This window comes from Argiope bruennichi, chromosome 9, assembly GCF_947563725.1.
Source record: "Argiope bruennichi chromosome 9, qqArgBrue1.1, whole genome shotgun sequence".
Taxonomy (NCBI): domain Eukaryota; kingdom Metazoa; phylum Arthropoda; class Arachnida; order Araneae; family Araneidae; genus Argiope; species Argiope bruennichi.
Window position 1 is genome coordinate 45,978,134 of NC_079159.1, and position 17,361 is coordinate 45,995,494.

General features: G+C 27.9%; 1 protein-coding gene across 1 annotated transcript in view; it reads left to right on the forward strand.

The window, feature by feature from the left end:
• The window catches only part of LOC129984547 (nephrin-like), a 149,755-nt gene that overhangs the window by 78,499 nt on the left and 53,895 nt on the right, over nt 1–17,361 (forward strand). The window contains exon 6 of the mRNA XM_056094456.1: nt 47–343. Coding sequence (XP_055950431.1) covers nt 47–343 — 297 coding nt within the window. The remainder of the gene's footprint in view (nt 1–46; nt 344–17,361) is intronic.

Below are 17,361 nucleotides of genomic sequence, written 5' to 3' on the forward strand. Positions count from 1 at the left end.
AAACCAAAAGTAGTGAATATTAAATAACGATTTAGTTTGATTTCAGTGCCTCCTTTGGATGTCAAAATGGACAAAAACTTTAAGGAGCCATTGGTAGCTGGTGATCGAGTCACATTCGTGTGTCAAAGTTTCGGTTCACATCCAAGAGCGCATATACGATGGTGCTTAGACGGGGAAACAATGCCTTCAAAAGATGTTGTTACAGATAATGGCAACATTACAACAAGTTATTATCAAAGACTTATAAACTCGCATGATGATGGTAAAGATCTTGAATGCATAGCAACCAATTCCAATATTCCGAATTTTATTTTGAAACAAACGTATACCATGAATGTCCATTGTAAGTAAACAATTATTTAATTATATTTTTTTAATACTCTTGATATATGGTTTTTTTCTGAATCAAATATTTTTGGTTGATTTCTCAGATATTATAATTTAAATACAAGTTAGGCAAATCATGCAACCAAAAAAATAACATATATAATTCTGACTTCAGACCAATAGCTAATTTCCTAATTCTTTAGAGATATATAAATATCTACAGTTAGAAAAATACTTTAAATTCTGCAAAAAAGCATATTTAGCGTTATCTCAGTCAATAAGTGCATTGATTGAAAAAAAATTACAAAAATACAAAATATTCCTCCGGTTTTACCAGTCTTATACAATCAGAAAACTTTCAATGTCGCAGTCGTATACTTTTTCTATAAATCAAATTTTTGTTTAAAATATTAGAGATTAAAACATTATTTAAGCTCTAACGTCTTAAAAAACATAAATTTATATGCGTTCAAAATTAATCGAATTGTGAGCATTTAAGATTACTTTTTTATACGTTTTCAGATACTTCCAAAGAGTGTTTTGAGTAAATCATCCAATTAATGGTTTCTGTTTTCTAGATATGACCATTGATAATTTAAACTTTTGAAATTATAGCTTCATAATTCGGTCAGTTTTGATCTCAAAAGCATATTTCTTCAAATCCTATATATATATATATATATATATATATATATATATATATATATATATATATATATATATATATATATAATCAATGTTATTTTACTAAATAAGACTAATAGGTCTACTTTTTAAAAACTCAATTTCTTGATATTTTTAGAAGAACATTTATTAATTGAAAATATAATAGATTTAATTCATTTAAAATAATTTTATAACTGGAAGAATGTACCTATATTTAGCGGATAAAAAAATAACCAATTGCCATTATTAGAATGAACAATATATACGCAAAATTCAGAAAAACTTATTCAAAATGCATTAAAAATTAATATAAATTGGTTCTTCAGGGAATGAAATCGAAGCATATTCTATAAACGAAAAACGGTGTATTTTTTTAAAATGTCCATTGATAAATCGAAATATATTATTTTAATCCCAAACGCTATAACAGACCAACGTTAACGGAAATTAAAAGGTTGCAGAATTTTTTTTAAAGTACCTATCATTAATTCATTTTACCTTTTTTAGTACTAGAAAATTTCCTCTCATTCAACTTTATTCATATTTCTCTTCTTTATTCTTGTTTATTTTCAATAATTTATTTAATTTTTGCATATTCATTTTGACGGTTTGTGTTTTTGACTTATATATTTTGTTTTGTACATATGAGCACGCGCACCTCCACTCCACACTCAACACACAGTACACGCACTCACTCACTTACACACTCACTCACTCAATAACTTACATAAACACTCACTCACTCATTAACTTACACATACACTCACTCAATTACTTACACATACACTCACTCACTCAATAACTTACATAAACACTCACTCACTCATTAACTTACACATACACTCACTCAATTACTTAGACATACACTCACTCACTCAATTACTTACACACACACTCACTCATCTAATTACACACACGCATGCACCCACCCACACGCTTGCACACACACATATTATATATATATATATATATATATATATATATATATATATATATATATATATATATATATATAATTTATGAGACATCGAGATGTCTTGAACTCAATCTTACATGCAATAAGAGATTCCACATCTCGCTTTAAAAATTAAGGATACCGTCTTCAGTTCTACTATGGTTGAAATAATGTTCATCCTAGACCTTTAGATTGCAGTTGTAGCTTGCCTTAATTGAGTATATTAGCTTAGAATAGGTGAAAATGCAGAAGCACTGGTTTGAGGGCATTCTTGAATGGTTTTATACGTAATCCAGTAATAATGTCTAATGAATATTTGTTTAACTTGACTATCAAAAATAATCTCACATTTTTAATTTTTTATAATGTCCGTATAAATTTCAATTTCAGAAAGTTATTTAAATATTTTTACCGACATTTTTGTGCATGTTTTTTTTTTTATCTCTCTCATAAGATTTTCAGTAAAAATAATATTAATTAAAAAAACTAATTATTTTTCTATGCAGATAATTATTACTATCTTTTAACACATCTTAATAATTGTTTCCCTGAAATATGCGTTTTTAATGGAGTGCATATATTAAATATATATCAGATACTGTCATGTAAAACTTTCGAATATAAGGGCATAAGATCTACTTAAATTCTACTACTTAAAAATAAATTTCTTAAAGAAATCTTGTTACAATTATAACACCCAAATTATTTATAACTTTTTGGTTAATTATGAACTTTTCTCTAATCTATGTAATCAAGACCTTAATCGCGAGAAATACAGGTTTTTCATAGTTGTAATTTACTTCTATAACATACTTTTTCCTGGAAAAATATTCCATGCAGGAGATAATAACTCAGATAACAAGAAGCATAAAAATGCTAAAATTTTCAACAGCATAGCTTTAGTCTTATGTTTAAAAACCAACAAAAATATGGAGTGCACTGTTCAAATTAAAAAGGTGATGGAGAAAAAATTCAGAAGAGGCAAAAAATTAGCTCTAGAGTTGAGGATTGAAAAAAAAAAATATTAATTATTTTCTAACAAAAATTACTCATAAAAAGTAATATATTTCTTTGTTAACACTAAAATGGGAAAACATAATTAAAAAAATATATATGTTTTTACCGAGGTTTAACAGACGTTTTTATTTTAACATATAAACCTGAATTTTTGCGTGCATTTTAAGCTATTTCATTTGTATAAAAAGGTAAAGGCACAGAAAACTCTAAATTAACTCAGTAATTAAATCCTTTCCTTTTTTTCATCTATTGCAAATTCAAATGAATATCAAGTTTCAAAGATAAATTTGTTATGGAAATTTCTCGTTTTAAAACGATTTGCAATCATCTTCTTTAAAAGTGATAAAAATTTTTAGCAACTGTTTTAACTAAAATGACCTTTTAGGTGATAACCTTCATTTAAATATTTTTACCTTTTTAAAAGATATTCAAATTTTACATCAGATTTAATTGTATCTTTTTCTTAGAATGCCTTAAATTTCAACACTAAAACCATGTTTAACAAATGTTTGGTTCAGAATGATAAAATCTGGTTTTTGAGCCATAAAATCAAATCGATCAAACTTGAATTTATTATTTTAACTTTATTCATATTATTATTTTTTTTCTTTTATTATCCTTTTATTCAAGTATCTTGCCACATTTTATTCTCTTTTCAATGTTTTTCAAAGTATACTACTATCATGAATTCGGGGAAAAGCTTAATAATCCAAAACAAATAAAATTTCACCATCATTTCTCCTCGTTAAAATGCATCGTTTTTTCTATCTAGTTCCAAATGTAAATTTAATAATCTAAGTCTCAATAAGTTTGAATCAATGGGTTTTGAATTTTCAGTTTTACTTTAGTTAATGATATATGCATAGAAAGTTAGTTTTATGGTAGATACAAAGAGAAAGATAGAAAGAGAGCTGAAAATTAATTTTCAAGCTAATGAAATTTTAAATATGGAAAAAAAGACCAAAGCTTTACCAAAAAAAAAAGATACTTTTGAATGAATTATCGAAATACATATGAAAGAAAGTCTATTACTTTTGCATCCTCTAAAAACCAATAATTGAATCAATACTTTTGAAAGCAGAATACGAAATGTGGGAATAAACATCGGGATGCAATCACCTTTGTTCCACTGTTTTGTTATTGACTTACTTTTATAGTCAATCTTTTTTCCTACAGGCCTAAGTCAAATTGAAAAATTTATCTGCAGATTCTTACAATAATTTTGTGAATATTGCATTTCCTTTCCGTTTACAATATATATTACATTTCCTTTCCATTTACAATATATATTACATTTCGTTTCCATTTACAATATATATTACATTTCCTTTCCATTTACAATATATATTACATTTCGTTTCCATTTACAATATATATTACGTTTCCTTTTTTCCAAAACATGTCCACAAATTAATTCCTTTCTGTGAATTTGTTTTATTCCATTCTTCTCCTCTAACTTATTGTTTAATAGTATAATTTAATATTTATTATATAGAGCATATAAGGAACTGTGTTTTCTGATGGTAAAATCGCAGTTACATTTGACTTATACCAAGGTATTTTCTTTCATATATTATTTGGTCTGTTTTGCTATATTTGGCTCTTTCACTGTAGCCCTATGAAGACATATTTGGTGATCAGGAGCTTAAAATATAATGGTGAGGAAAATCATTTTGTTGTTAAAATGTTAAACTACAGAGAGCCTATTAAATAACGAAACTATAATTTTCATTACATAATGTCTGAGTGTATTTAAAACATTGATAATGCTTAACGAGCGGACATCACAGTAAAGTGCCATCTCAGTGAATAACTTTGTCATCTGACAAACGCTGTTCAACGTTGGAGAGTCATTCCAAGTTTGTATTCGCTTGGCTATGAAATCAAAAATAAATTTGGGAAATTAATTTAATATTAATATAACTGTAAATGTTTCTTTCAGTTATACGTAACGGATAAAATCTCACAGCTCACTTTACAATACAACAGTTTTTTTAAAAAAAGGAGTCACTACTATTTCGAATTTTCAGCCAATTAAACACGAGCGATGACAGAATATCAAATAAATAAGTATATTAAATAAATGTACATATTGTTCACTCAATTATAAGAAGCAGCGGGTTATTCTACTGATACATTATGGGTAATAATTAATGTACCAATTATTTAAAATGATTTGTTTATTTGTGATTCAGTAATTCTTTATTCGCATTTAAGACTGATTCAGTTTTCATATTATTCAAAAAAATTTTTAAACTTGGTGTCAGTTATAATCAATGACTACTCAAATTTAATAGAAGAATCTTCTAAAAATATTGTTAAACAAAAAAAGGAAGAATAATATCCTTATATTTATAATGGTGAGTTTAAAAATATTTGGTTTATGAGTAAATAGTTTGTGCAGGAACCTAAATGTAGATATTTTATCCACTGAAATTCATTATTTACATATTTTTTTTTATGCTCTTGTATTGTTTTAAGATGCAATTGTCATGAAAAGTTGGAGACGATTACGTTTTTTATTGGTTTACCAATGTTGAAAATCCTATCTTTTGTAATTTCTCTTTACTCTTTGGTATATAATTTATAGAAACATAAAATAATGTAACCTTCAAACAATCTTGACATCTAAATATTTTATAAATCTCTGCATTTTGATCTTCCTTCAGTTCAAGGAATTACTTTTGAAATTAAATTTGTTTGTGAATGGAAAACGAATTCTTAAAAATTCTATAAGCAAGAAAATGATTTTTTTTACTTGATACTTACAAAACATTACAGTATTTAAATAAACTTTACATGCAATATGCAATATGAAAATCTGTTTGTCTATTTACATGGGAGTATGAAATGTCAGAGACTCAAACAGTTTGAAAAATTAAATTTGTCAACCATTTTTGTTATTAGAATTTTAGAGATGTCTGGATTTTAGTTAAATTATGGGGCAATCAAATGGCTTTAGTTAAATTATGGGAAGTTAATTATGGCTCAATCTATATATTCGTGTGCATGTGGATAACATAATTTAAACCCGCATTTGTAAATATGTATGTAATCTTGAATTAAATTCATCATTCGGTAGAGTGTATTATTCCTATTATTATTCCAAATTGTACATTATAATGCTATCTTATAGTATTCAGGATTGAACAATGTTATACAATGTTGTAACGATTATCTAAAATCATACAGTATTCTGCAATATATGTGGGATATAAGTAAGTATTCTTAAAGAAAAATTGAATTTCGGCTTTGGTCTTGAAGCCTTAATTGCATATTTGTACAAAATCTGGATTCAATCGATGAAAAAAAAGGGACCACATATATTTACTCGCCGTTATTCCCTTTAATACGAAGATAAGTACAAAACTTATCAATGATTGCAAGTTCAAAGTATGAACTCTTTGTGGTATTTTATTTTCAACATTCGATTGCAAGTAAATATAAATTTGCTATCTCATTTATTAAGCGAATTTAATCATGTCGTAGAGATCTTAGGGTCTTGAATTTTAATTTGAGAGATATTATATCACAGTTGTACGTAATGCGAGGAATTTTGTTAAAGAAATGAAGCATATATCCAGGATAGACTGTGTTACTCCAATTTATAACATTATGAAGCGCAAATATTTTCTGTCATAATAGACTAATGGCAAACATTTATTTTCAACAATTATCATCATGTGACACACAAGTTAAAATAATATTTGAAATTTATAAGATAAATATTTGTAAAAACTAATGTCGATGAATTACTAGTTTCGCCTTGTTATTTCTTTAAAACATAAAATGTAACTCAAATATGAATTTAAATCAAATTAAAAAGTTTACAAAATAATGAATTTCGAGTATACGAGTGATTGAAATGTTACAGATATTTAAATAAAGTATTGGATTTTATAAAATAATAAATAGCTTCCTGTCTAGGTTATAATTACTTACTAATGTAAACACCATTAATACACCTACATACCATCTAAAAATAACTCATTTGTATAAATAAATTGAATTTTTAATTTTATATATTATGCTTTTTTCTTGCTAATTGAAGTTAAGTATTCGCTTTCTCATTTTTTAAGTCTGTAAAGTTATCAATATTTTTTGCATATTAAAATAATTTGCTATTTCCATTAAAATGCAGATGTGTATTCAGAAATTTAAATATAAATAAAAATGACTTTATCTAAAAATAAATTTGTCATAGGTTATTAAAAAAAACCTTTATTAATTTGAACTTCTACTTGGAACAAACTTTAAAAAGAAATTTCTTTCACTGAAGCAAATTAAAAAATTGATTTTAAATTAGTTTATTTTCATAAACAATTTTGACTTTTATAATATTTGGTAATGTCTTTTCTAAATCAGCAATTAAATTCCATAGTTGTAAAACATTCTTCAAGACTTTAGCACAAATTCCTTCAAATACATATTTTTTTAATAATTTTTTTACATCAAAATTTACAACGAAGCATTCAACAAGAAAATTAATTTTCATACTTAATTTACAATAAGAAAGATGATGGTTAAGATTTTACGATAACCATCGATTTTGCGAATTAAGATAAGATGGTTAAAATTTTACATTCAAAAGAGAGTAAGCTAACTGAAATCTAAATATTATAAGCATTTAAGAAATTCTCATTTAAATTAAATTACTCAATAGCTGAACTCTTCGGTTGTTATAAAAAAAATATAAAGATAACTTCTAGTGTTTTATGTTTGAATGTGTATAAACATGTGAAATATTTTGATTATTTAAGAAGAATGTCTAAGTTCAAAATCCGTTTGACGTCAAATAAAAATAAAAGTAAATTTGTCTGATTTAACATCAGATTCACATACGATCTCAATGATTCTGATTCATGTTAGTGTTCAGGGTGAGAATTAACATGCAGTTGTGAAGATTTGCACCGAATACGTCAAAAAACGAAATGAAACCATGCTTGTGATTTAATGTACTTAATGCAATAAACGTGTATCAACAAAAATAACGTTAAACAAAGAAGTTGTTTCATGTGTCAGTTACAAGCTGTAATATATTATTTACATTTCCGTATTTATACATTGAATTTTGAATATTTTGCAAACTTTCAAACATATTTCAGATATCGGGAGATGTTCAGTTTAATATACTGAATTCATCTTTGATATAATGGCTGGTCTCATACCAATGCCTTCACATAATCTCAGAGAAGGTAAGTCTGGCGGTAGTTAGTTAAACCAATTGGCCATCATGTGATATAAGCTGTTCCCTCAATTTGCCGTTTAAACTCTGATGAGGAACTTTAAAGTTGAAATGAGAGAAAGTAATTGTGGTGGATTACAAAGGGGGAGGTGCTATGAAGTAGATTACGAGTCTCTGAAAAAAAAACTGCATGTGATGTTAATGGACTATCAAGTGTTGGCCTTATTTATCAGATAAAAAGAAAACAAGTAATATCCAATGAAATGACTCCATGAAGCATGCCGGAAGAGAGCTAAATACAAAATGTCCCTAATAGAAGATTTAGTTCCAGTCACTAAATCTTCTATTAGGGACATTTTGTCAATTCTTTTGTATTCAGCTCTCTAGATTTTGTATTTAGTTCTCTCCTAATGTAAAACGTTAACACTCATTTAACCCTTTCTAGGGCCATGGGAAGTATGCTTCCCACCAAATTCATCAATATTTGTATGGAATTATGTATTTTTGCGTAAGTTCTGACAAATTTTTCAATCAAACGGAAATTTAGAGGCTTCATTTCCTTATCTCACACAAAATGGCGTATCTTGATTTGTTACTTAATTATTAATTAACCAAATTAATTAATTAATCAAAAGAAATTTATCTAATAATCAAAATGAGTCACTTTTCTTAAGCCAATCACAATCCTAAAAGTATTTTAATATATCATGACTAGAAAAAAATAGCCCTTCAAAGGGTTAATGTTTCACAACTAAATATGTAATGTAAAACGGAATGTTTTTTTTGTTGTTGTTGTTCTTTTTCTGTATCAATATGCATTTTCTCTAGAGCGTTCTTTATCGTTTGCAAGGGTCCAGTGTCATCAAGTGTAGTTTGCTCCTTCGTGCAATGTAGGGTTGCCGTTCGGCGGAGCATCAAGTTTCCAGCATGGCTTCCGGCTATGTCGGAGTATCTCACAGTATGCTGGATAAAACATATAAAAAATATATGTTTTATATCTTGGTTTCCTGTTAATTTGTTAACTTATTTCGGGTAGCAGTTTGAGCTATTACAGCTGTTTAACCCTATGAACATAGAAAGTAGTTTTTCCAATCATATACATGCCATTCTGATTCAAACAACGATCCCTGCATTTCATATTATGAAATGCAGGGATCGTTGGTATTATGCTGAAATACCAAGGTATGCTTGGTATTATGCTGAAATACCAAGCGTATCCTTCTATTGAAAGAGAAAGAAATCAGAAGACCAGAAAGAGCATTTGATAGTAAGTGCAAGAATAATAAATCCCACAAAGGTGATTTCATTTAAAAACATTATAGGCTTGTAAAATTAACTTTGTACTAGTAAGATTTTTGAAACGTCAAATCGCTCATAAAAATAAGATATTTTATGATTTCCGTCCAATAAATGGTCTTTAAATAAGGAAAATGAAGTTTTATTGAATTTTATTAAATCGAGTTAGAACTTTGTTAAATTTGTTCTTTGATGAATTAAAGTAAATTTTAAACAGTATAGCATCGATACAATCTGTAAAGAATGTTGAACAATTCTCAAACTATATAGGAATTTCGGTTTTGAGGTATGAACATTAATGTATATATATATATATATATATATATATATATATATATATATATATATATATATATATATATATATATACTATATATATATACTATACTATATATATACTATATATATATATATATACTATATATATATATATATATATATATATATATAGTATTATTTTTCAATATCATAGTTAAAAAATCAAATTTATGTTTAATATTAAACAGAATGCCAAGTGAATAAAACATGTGGATAAACTATAAATTATAATTAACTACATTGTTCATGACAATTCATAAAATAGTAAATTTTAGTTTCTGTGTCAAAATATTCTTTCTATAAATCTTTTATTCTTCTCTAATGAAGATGGCAAATTCTTCAACATATTTGAAATTTTATATTCTTTAAAAGAAAATTTCATAACGGAAGTGAGCAACATCAACATGCCTGAATTATTACAAATTTTAAAATCAAATCCTAAAATTGCGATTATAAACTGAACAGTATTGTGTCTTTTGGTCCACTCGGACTTACAATGAATGAAGGAATATTGCTATTATTACTGAATGACTAGTCTTTTAAATGCATGTGAAAAATATGTTTTTAAGAAAAAATATGAGCTTTTATATATATATGTGTGAATATTTTTTTTTCTTTTTCTGTCTAAATTTGGATATCTTTCAATCATGTTTTAATATAATTTTTGATATATTAAAAAAATTCTAACATTGAAAATTCTTCTTTTTAATTATTTTAATTCCTTTATTCTACCTAAAAATGAAAGTAAGAAAAATTCATATTTTCCCATGATTTTTTAACTTGTTTATTCGTATTTATAATTTTGCAAGTTTAAGGTTTGAGTTTTGTTCTTATCTGGCCACTGACATCGATTCAGTATTCAAATGTTTATTTTTCCATTTTTCTTTCCTACTCAATAACCAAATATGCGCCGGCGTGGCCTAAGGGTACAGTGTCTTCCCAGAGAGATAGGCATCCAGGGCTCGAATCCTGATTCGGGTGTGGTTGTTGCTCTGTGTTTCTGTCTGAGAGGCGCGTGAATGAGCTCTCCTGTAAAAAGGGGTTGTCAAGTGAGTGTCATCTTCATATGAGCTTCTGCTACTGGTCTCAAGGGTATTTATCCTCAGAAACTTCTGCATCCCCTTTCCGTGGGAACACGGACACGGCATCATCAACCAAATTTGTAATTTTTTAAAATCTTTGAAACACATGACGTTTTAACCCTTTAAATCCGTTTTTTTTTTTTTTTTTGCATGATTGAAATCTTAAATCCATTTAAAATTAGCTCTCTCTGTTCTAACCCATGTAAAAGTAGGATCTATTTACCTAAAAAGGAATAAAGCATGTAAAGTCTTCATTTATAATGGGTGCCTGAAAGTTAAAACAAGATTTGAATTTGCCACCATTCGGGCAGTAAATTGTTGGAAAATCCATTAAAAAAACATTTAGCAGCTGATAGTTTAGGATTAGAAAAAAATAGAGCGTTGCATATCAGAACAACGTGTTGACGCAAGATTTGAATTTAATAAAAGACACAGTTTTTTTCTTTAAATTGCTATATTTTTATTGAATCTTTAAGTACACATGATAGGTTTATGTTTTGGAATTACACACAGGGTAAATGTCACCCATGGGTTTGCTGACACATACGCCATCTTTGCCGAAATTTTCACTGATAATTCTGCATAATTGTGACTGAATTTCGTAGATTCAGCATTGAATTTCCTCATTCAATGCACGCGTGATTGTGTGCTTGGCATAGACCTTTGACTTTAAATAATCCCACAAAAAGAAATCCATTGATGTTAAATCATACAATTTAGTGGGCTAATTCACAAATTTTCGAACTGTAGCCTTAAGACTTCCATTGTTTTTGAAACATTCTTCAACAATGAAAACACATTATTCTATCGTGTAACGCTCCATTTTCACTAACCCTAAACTCTCAACTGTCAAATAGGTTTTTTTAATAGGATTGTAAACACTTTCCTACACGAATGGTGGCAAATTCATATCTTGAGTTAATATGGGGACACCCTTTATAATGATAACAGATGCAAAGTTACAAAACCGTGTTTTATCAATAGCAACATTTAAAGAAATAAATACAAATGGAAACTAACCCAAACAGTTAATGAAATAAATTCCAAATGTACATAATGCTGAATTAATACTCACAATTGCTTTTCTTATTTTGTTATTAAATGAAAAACTATTTAATGCAAAATATTTACTAAGCGCTGTCATGATGTCTATTAATTAATTTTCCAGGAATTGCATGTGCTCCTTTAAATTGCATGCAGAACATAAAATTTAGCATTTAACAGTTTTTAGAAACAATGTATTCTCTCGGGAATCTAAAATCGCCTTTTTTTAATGAAGGGTGAATTCTACAGTGCCTCTCCAAGATAAATGGATCTTAGAAAGTTTGTTTTCTACCTTAAGCAAAATAAAATCGCCAAAAGAAACGAAAAATTAAACGAAGAGGGGGATAATTAATGAGGTATTCTTTAATGCAGTCCGCGTAATTCCTACAAGTGTTTGTTTGAAAGACGTGCCCCATTTTTTACCAGCCAGCAACACCTTTTAAAATGACTTAGAATTTTAAGTTAAAATTCCTTTTTGCACTGCGTATTCTTTCCTTTTCCTTTGGTCTATTTCTTTCCTTTCTTGGTTCGGTTTGGAATACAAATTTCAGTTTTTCTTTTTTGTTTTTGCTATTTTAAAATTCTGTATCAATGTTTCGTATTTTTAAATTCAATGCGGGTATTTCTATTGATCAAAATGTTACAACTGCTACTGAAAGCGCTATTTCTAAATACATCGTAGGAAAAAGTCTTGAATATATTTTATATGTTATAATTCCAAAGATATTTTTATTTAATTTATATTTATGACGCATAAAATTTAAGGCATTAATGATTCGATCCTTTTTTTTTACAGTGCATTTAATCATCTTATAGTACTAAATTCATTTTTGTAACAAGCACTCATACCCCCCCCCCATTCAGAATATTTGTTGTTCATCTTCATAGTTTAATAATTATCTGTAGAAATTAATACAAAAATTCTTTAAAATTTTAATTCTAAAATTAACGAACAAATGTAGAAGGAAATTCTTAAAGTTCAAATTTCGTGTTAACCACAAATATAGATTTTAAAAGTGGAATTAGTAAAATTGTAGGAATATGATATGAATGCTTAAATTCCGAGAATAATCTATTTCTTTAGTTACAAATAAATTTCTCAAAAATCAACCAAAGATATCCTATCAATTTTCTTGTTTCATTACTATTTGACGGTATTTGGGAATTTTTGTTGTGAATTGTTTAAAGGACAATAAGAAAATTCGAATTCAAATGCAGGTTGATTTTAGTCAAGACATAATGAATTATAATTTGCATTACTTATTAGATTTATGACTAATCGTGTTCGAATACATGCAAAGAATTAAAAGCTTAAGCTTTTGATGAATTAAATTTCAAAAATTGACTCTACTCTACATTTTTAATAGTAATCTCATTAAAAAATCATTATCCTACTTATTCACATTTAAGAATCATCATGGACACACCGAAATAGAGAAGAATAGACAAACACAATATTTTGACGGACAAGTCAAGACGGACAGTCAAGATTTTGACGGATTTAATCCGAAACCGATAAACACATTCAGTTATGAAGCCATATACTAATTTGCTTTTCCTTCTAGCTGACTGCCTTTTAGAGTATTATATAATTATGTAAATAGGGGGATAGTCAGTCAGGATTTCTTTTAACTGATACCGTTCATAATGCCACTAAGTTCCGCAATTTTGATCAAATATCAAATTTCTAAATGATTTTAATATGAGTAACCATATTCACAGATAGACTGATAAATGTTATTCCACCTCAGACATGGGGACAAGAAACTTTCGGTATGGTGATTGCTTCTCGCCATCTTGATGGATTGGGGGCGGCTAAACCCTGTAGATGACTGGACGTAACTCCTATGTTTAGTTTAGTTTAGTTATATTAACGTCCCGTTGTGAAGCAACACTAGGGTTATTTTGGGACGAACCTCGTAATTTCGAACCGCGGTCAGATGACGAGGGTGACATCTGAGCTGGCACCCCCTCTCCACACCAACGGGAGAACGTTTGGTCCTGACGGGTTAAACGTGGAACAGATCCCCTTACACGACGGTTCTTCGGTGAAATCGGGTCTCAAACCTGAAACCCTATGGCCCACTAGCCGAGACTTTAACACCAGACCACCACGGCCCATAACTTCCATGGCCCTTGTCTGGAATTTATTGTGATCAGTGATAGCCCTTGATTTAGTCAATTTAGTCTTGATTCAGCCTTAGTTTTTGTCAAATGTCCCTGTGGTCCGGTCATTGAGATTTTTTTGTGTGCCTTCAAGGCGGATCGAAATATTTCTATTTTGACCCTCCTTTTCTGTGATTAACATGATATAGTCCCACCAAAGGGTATCACAAATTGAGAATGAAAAGCTTCTGGTATAGCAGTTATTTTCGCAATCCCGGTGGGTATAATTACAGTATGAGGTAGAGTCACCACTTGCTGATAAATGGACTTGCCTCTTAAAGGAGAAGCTGTGCCGGAACCAGCGATGGCCATTATGACTCAATCATAATTTTGTTTGCTGTTCCGAAGTTTCAATAATTCGGGTGGATTGGAGAGGTTCATGTGTGCAATACGAAATTTTTATTAATAAGAAGCTATTAAAAATTCATTAAATTTTGATTTGTTTTTTCAATTATAATATTTTCTCTTTGCATATTCCGTATTGCGAAAGTAAAAATGTGAATATTGTCGAAGGTTCTCGTTTCGATATTAAGATGCTTACATTAACATTTCCTCTAATTCAGCTCATATATAAGAACAAGTGAGAATAACTTTTTTTTTTCGTTTGCGAAATCATTATTATTAAATAAATTCAGAATGCTAAAAAAATCTTAGCATTCTTTGAGTTCTTTATCACTACATTTTGAAACACAGAAATCTTAAAAAAACATTTAATGAGGCATTCATATACATTCAAAGCTAAAAATGTTGATAAGAAGACCGTGCTCTAGCCCTCATATACAGCTACACAATCTGTAAATAGCTAAGCATATACGTTAAATGTGGTTAATAAATATTATAAAGGATTTTAAATGGAAAATAGGATGGGTTGTTACTTATAAATCAACTGAGAATTTACTATATAAATATTACTTTATCTAATGGCTTGACGGATTCTTTCAAACATACATTATTCAGGTTTTTATATTCCTTATTACTTGCCAGATAAGAAAAATTATCTATATCTGTTACAGTAATATATATTTTATACAACGTTAAATGAAGTGATATTGTGTCGATATCGAAAGACAAGAAAATAAATTTGGGAAATTCTAATTTATAACCATTTTAAAATATGGCGAGAAGGCTTTACACTTATCACGAGAGAGAAAACAATTATGGGAAAATCAATACTACTTTCTAACGGCATCATAATGTTCTTGGTTATTCAGAAAGTATTATATATCAGATTAAAATATATGATATGCAAACTAGTTCAGTGCGTGATAATTTCAGCACTTTTAAAATTACAGCATTATAAATTTGAATAATATAAACCTTTCACAGTTACGATCAGCAGAATCAATGAGTGATTGCTCTATTATTGCATGCAGTACTTCATGATTATTATTTTTAAATATATGCCTCATGTTTTTCCTATATCGCAAAAGTTTTATTATCTGAAACTTCATTGTTTATTAAATAAGCCAATCTAAAAATAAAAGATTTTATGCATTTATATACATGTAAAAATTTTTTATCAAATCTAATTTGTTGACTTAAATAATGAAAAACAAGCAAACTGAGAACCTGAATTTTAAAACTCGTTAATGACAACAAATGGAACGGTTGTTTAGTAAATTAATATCCTCCTTATATCTTTATAATGTTACAAAGAATATTCTACCATAAAAATTCTAAAAAAAATCATGATACATATTTTACTTATTGTATTTTAATTAATAATCCCTTTCCTCTACTAATAATAAAAAAAAAAATGTGTGCACATGTTTCCATTCTATAAGCCAAACTCTTTGACCTAACGATTTGGCAAAATTATATATATATATATATATATATATATATATATATATATATATATATATATATATATATATATATATATATATATATATATATATATATATATATATATATACAGATATGGATTATATCATCGTCCTGAAATTCAAACCGTTTTCATTATTTCAGTAAATATTACATCATGGATTTTAGAGCTAAAAAAAGGATTATATTTAATATCTGTGTAATTTACTAGAAGTATTAAAAAATTGAAATTATAATAATGTGGAAATTAGAACACGGATGAATAATACATTTGCATTTTTACTTGCGCTTTCATGCCATAGGACAGATCTCCATTCGAAAGGTACAAGTATACAATGTAAAGTACATAAGCGAGACACTCGCTTAATTATCTCGTCTTTGATGTCTGTCACGTTGGCTTGAAAATATATTTAACCAATTTAATATAACAATATTCCTAGTGAATCAGTTGGCCGCCGATTATCGCCTAGTTTCAAATATAATATTTTTTAATTCATTTTTCTCCTCAAATGCCTAAGAGGTTGCGCCAAGAATTAAATTAAATTGATTAATACAAAAAAGTATTTTCTGAAATTTTTTTAACATAATATTGACATCTAGAAAACATAAGTGCAGAAATTTTCATAGCATTAGAATACTAGAAAGTTAACAAGATTTCAGTTTCTAAATGATGAAACAAATGAATTCATAAAACTATGTAACTAACTAATATTGATTTTTAGAAAGCCAGCTTAGAGCATCAAAGTAAAGAATGTTATTCAAAATGTGCCTCAAAGACTTTGCATAAAGAATTTATGTGAGCCCATATGATTGTTTCGCTAGTGGATACTTATAATTGCTACATACTTAATGAAAATTGTTAAACAGTAATTAAATGTAGTAATATTTTCTAAAATGATGGATAATTTTTTTAGTAATTAAAATATATATAATTGACTTATTGCACTCAAGATAATGGCTTTTTAAAGGATATTTTCATTAATGAAACGCTGAAGCCCTAATTTTGTAGGAAGAATTGTATTTTCTTGATGAAACGCTGCATAATTAAGTTTCTGTATTTATCTAGTAGATAAATATTGGTAATAAGTTGGTTGAATGAAGTATTCTGAGAAAAGAGTATAGCTTTATATTTCTCAGTAGATTCTCATAGTCACTGTAAAATGCTTAAAAAATATTTTTATTGGCATTCTTTTCTTTCTTGAATATCGCGAAGGAAATTTATGAAATGTTTACATTTCTGAAATTATTTATTGCGAATTAGAAAATTTATGTATCATAATAATTCATCCCAAAAACGATATTGGAAAACTCTGTAATATCACATAAAAATGAGCAAAGTCGAAAGATTAAAAAATATAATTCTTTCGCTTCACATTGCTTGCTAATAGTATCTGTCGTTACTTCTACCTTTTATTGAAAAATTGCTTTTGTTTTAAGAGCTTCACAACTCTGGCAGCAGAGAATGTTGCATAATATTG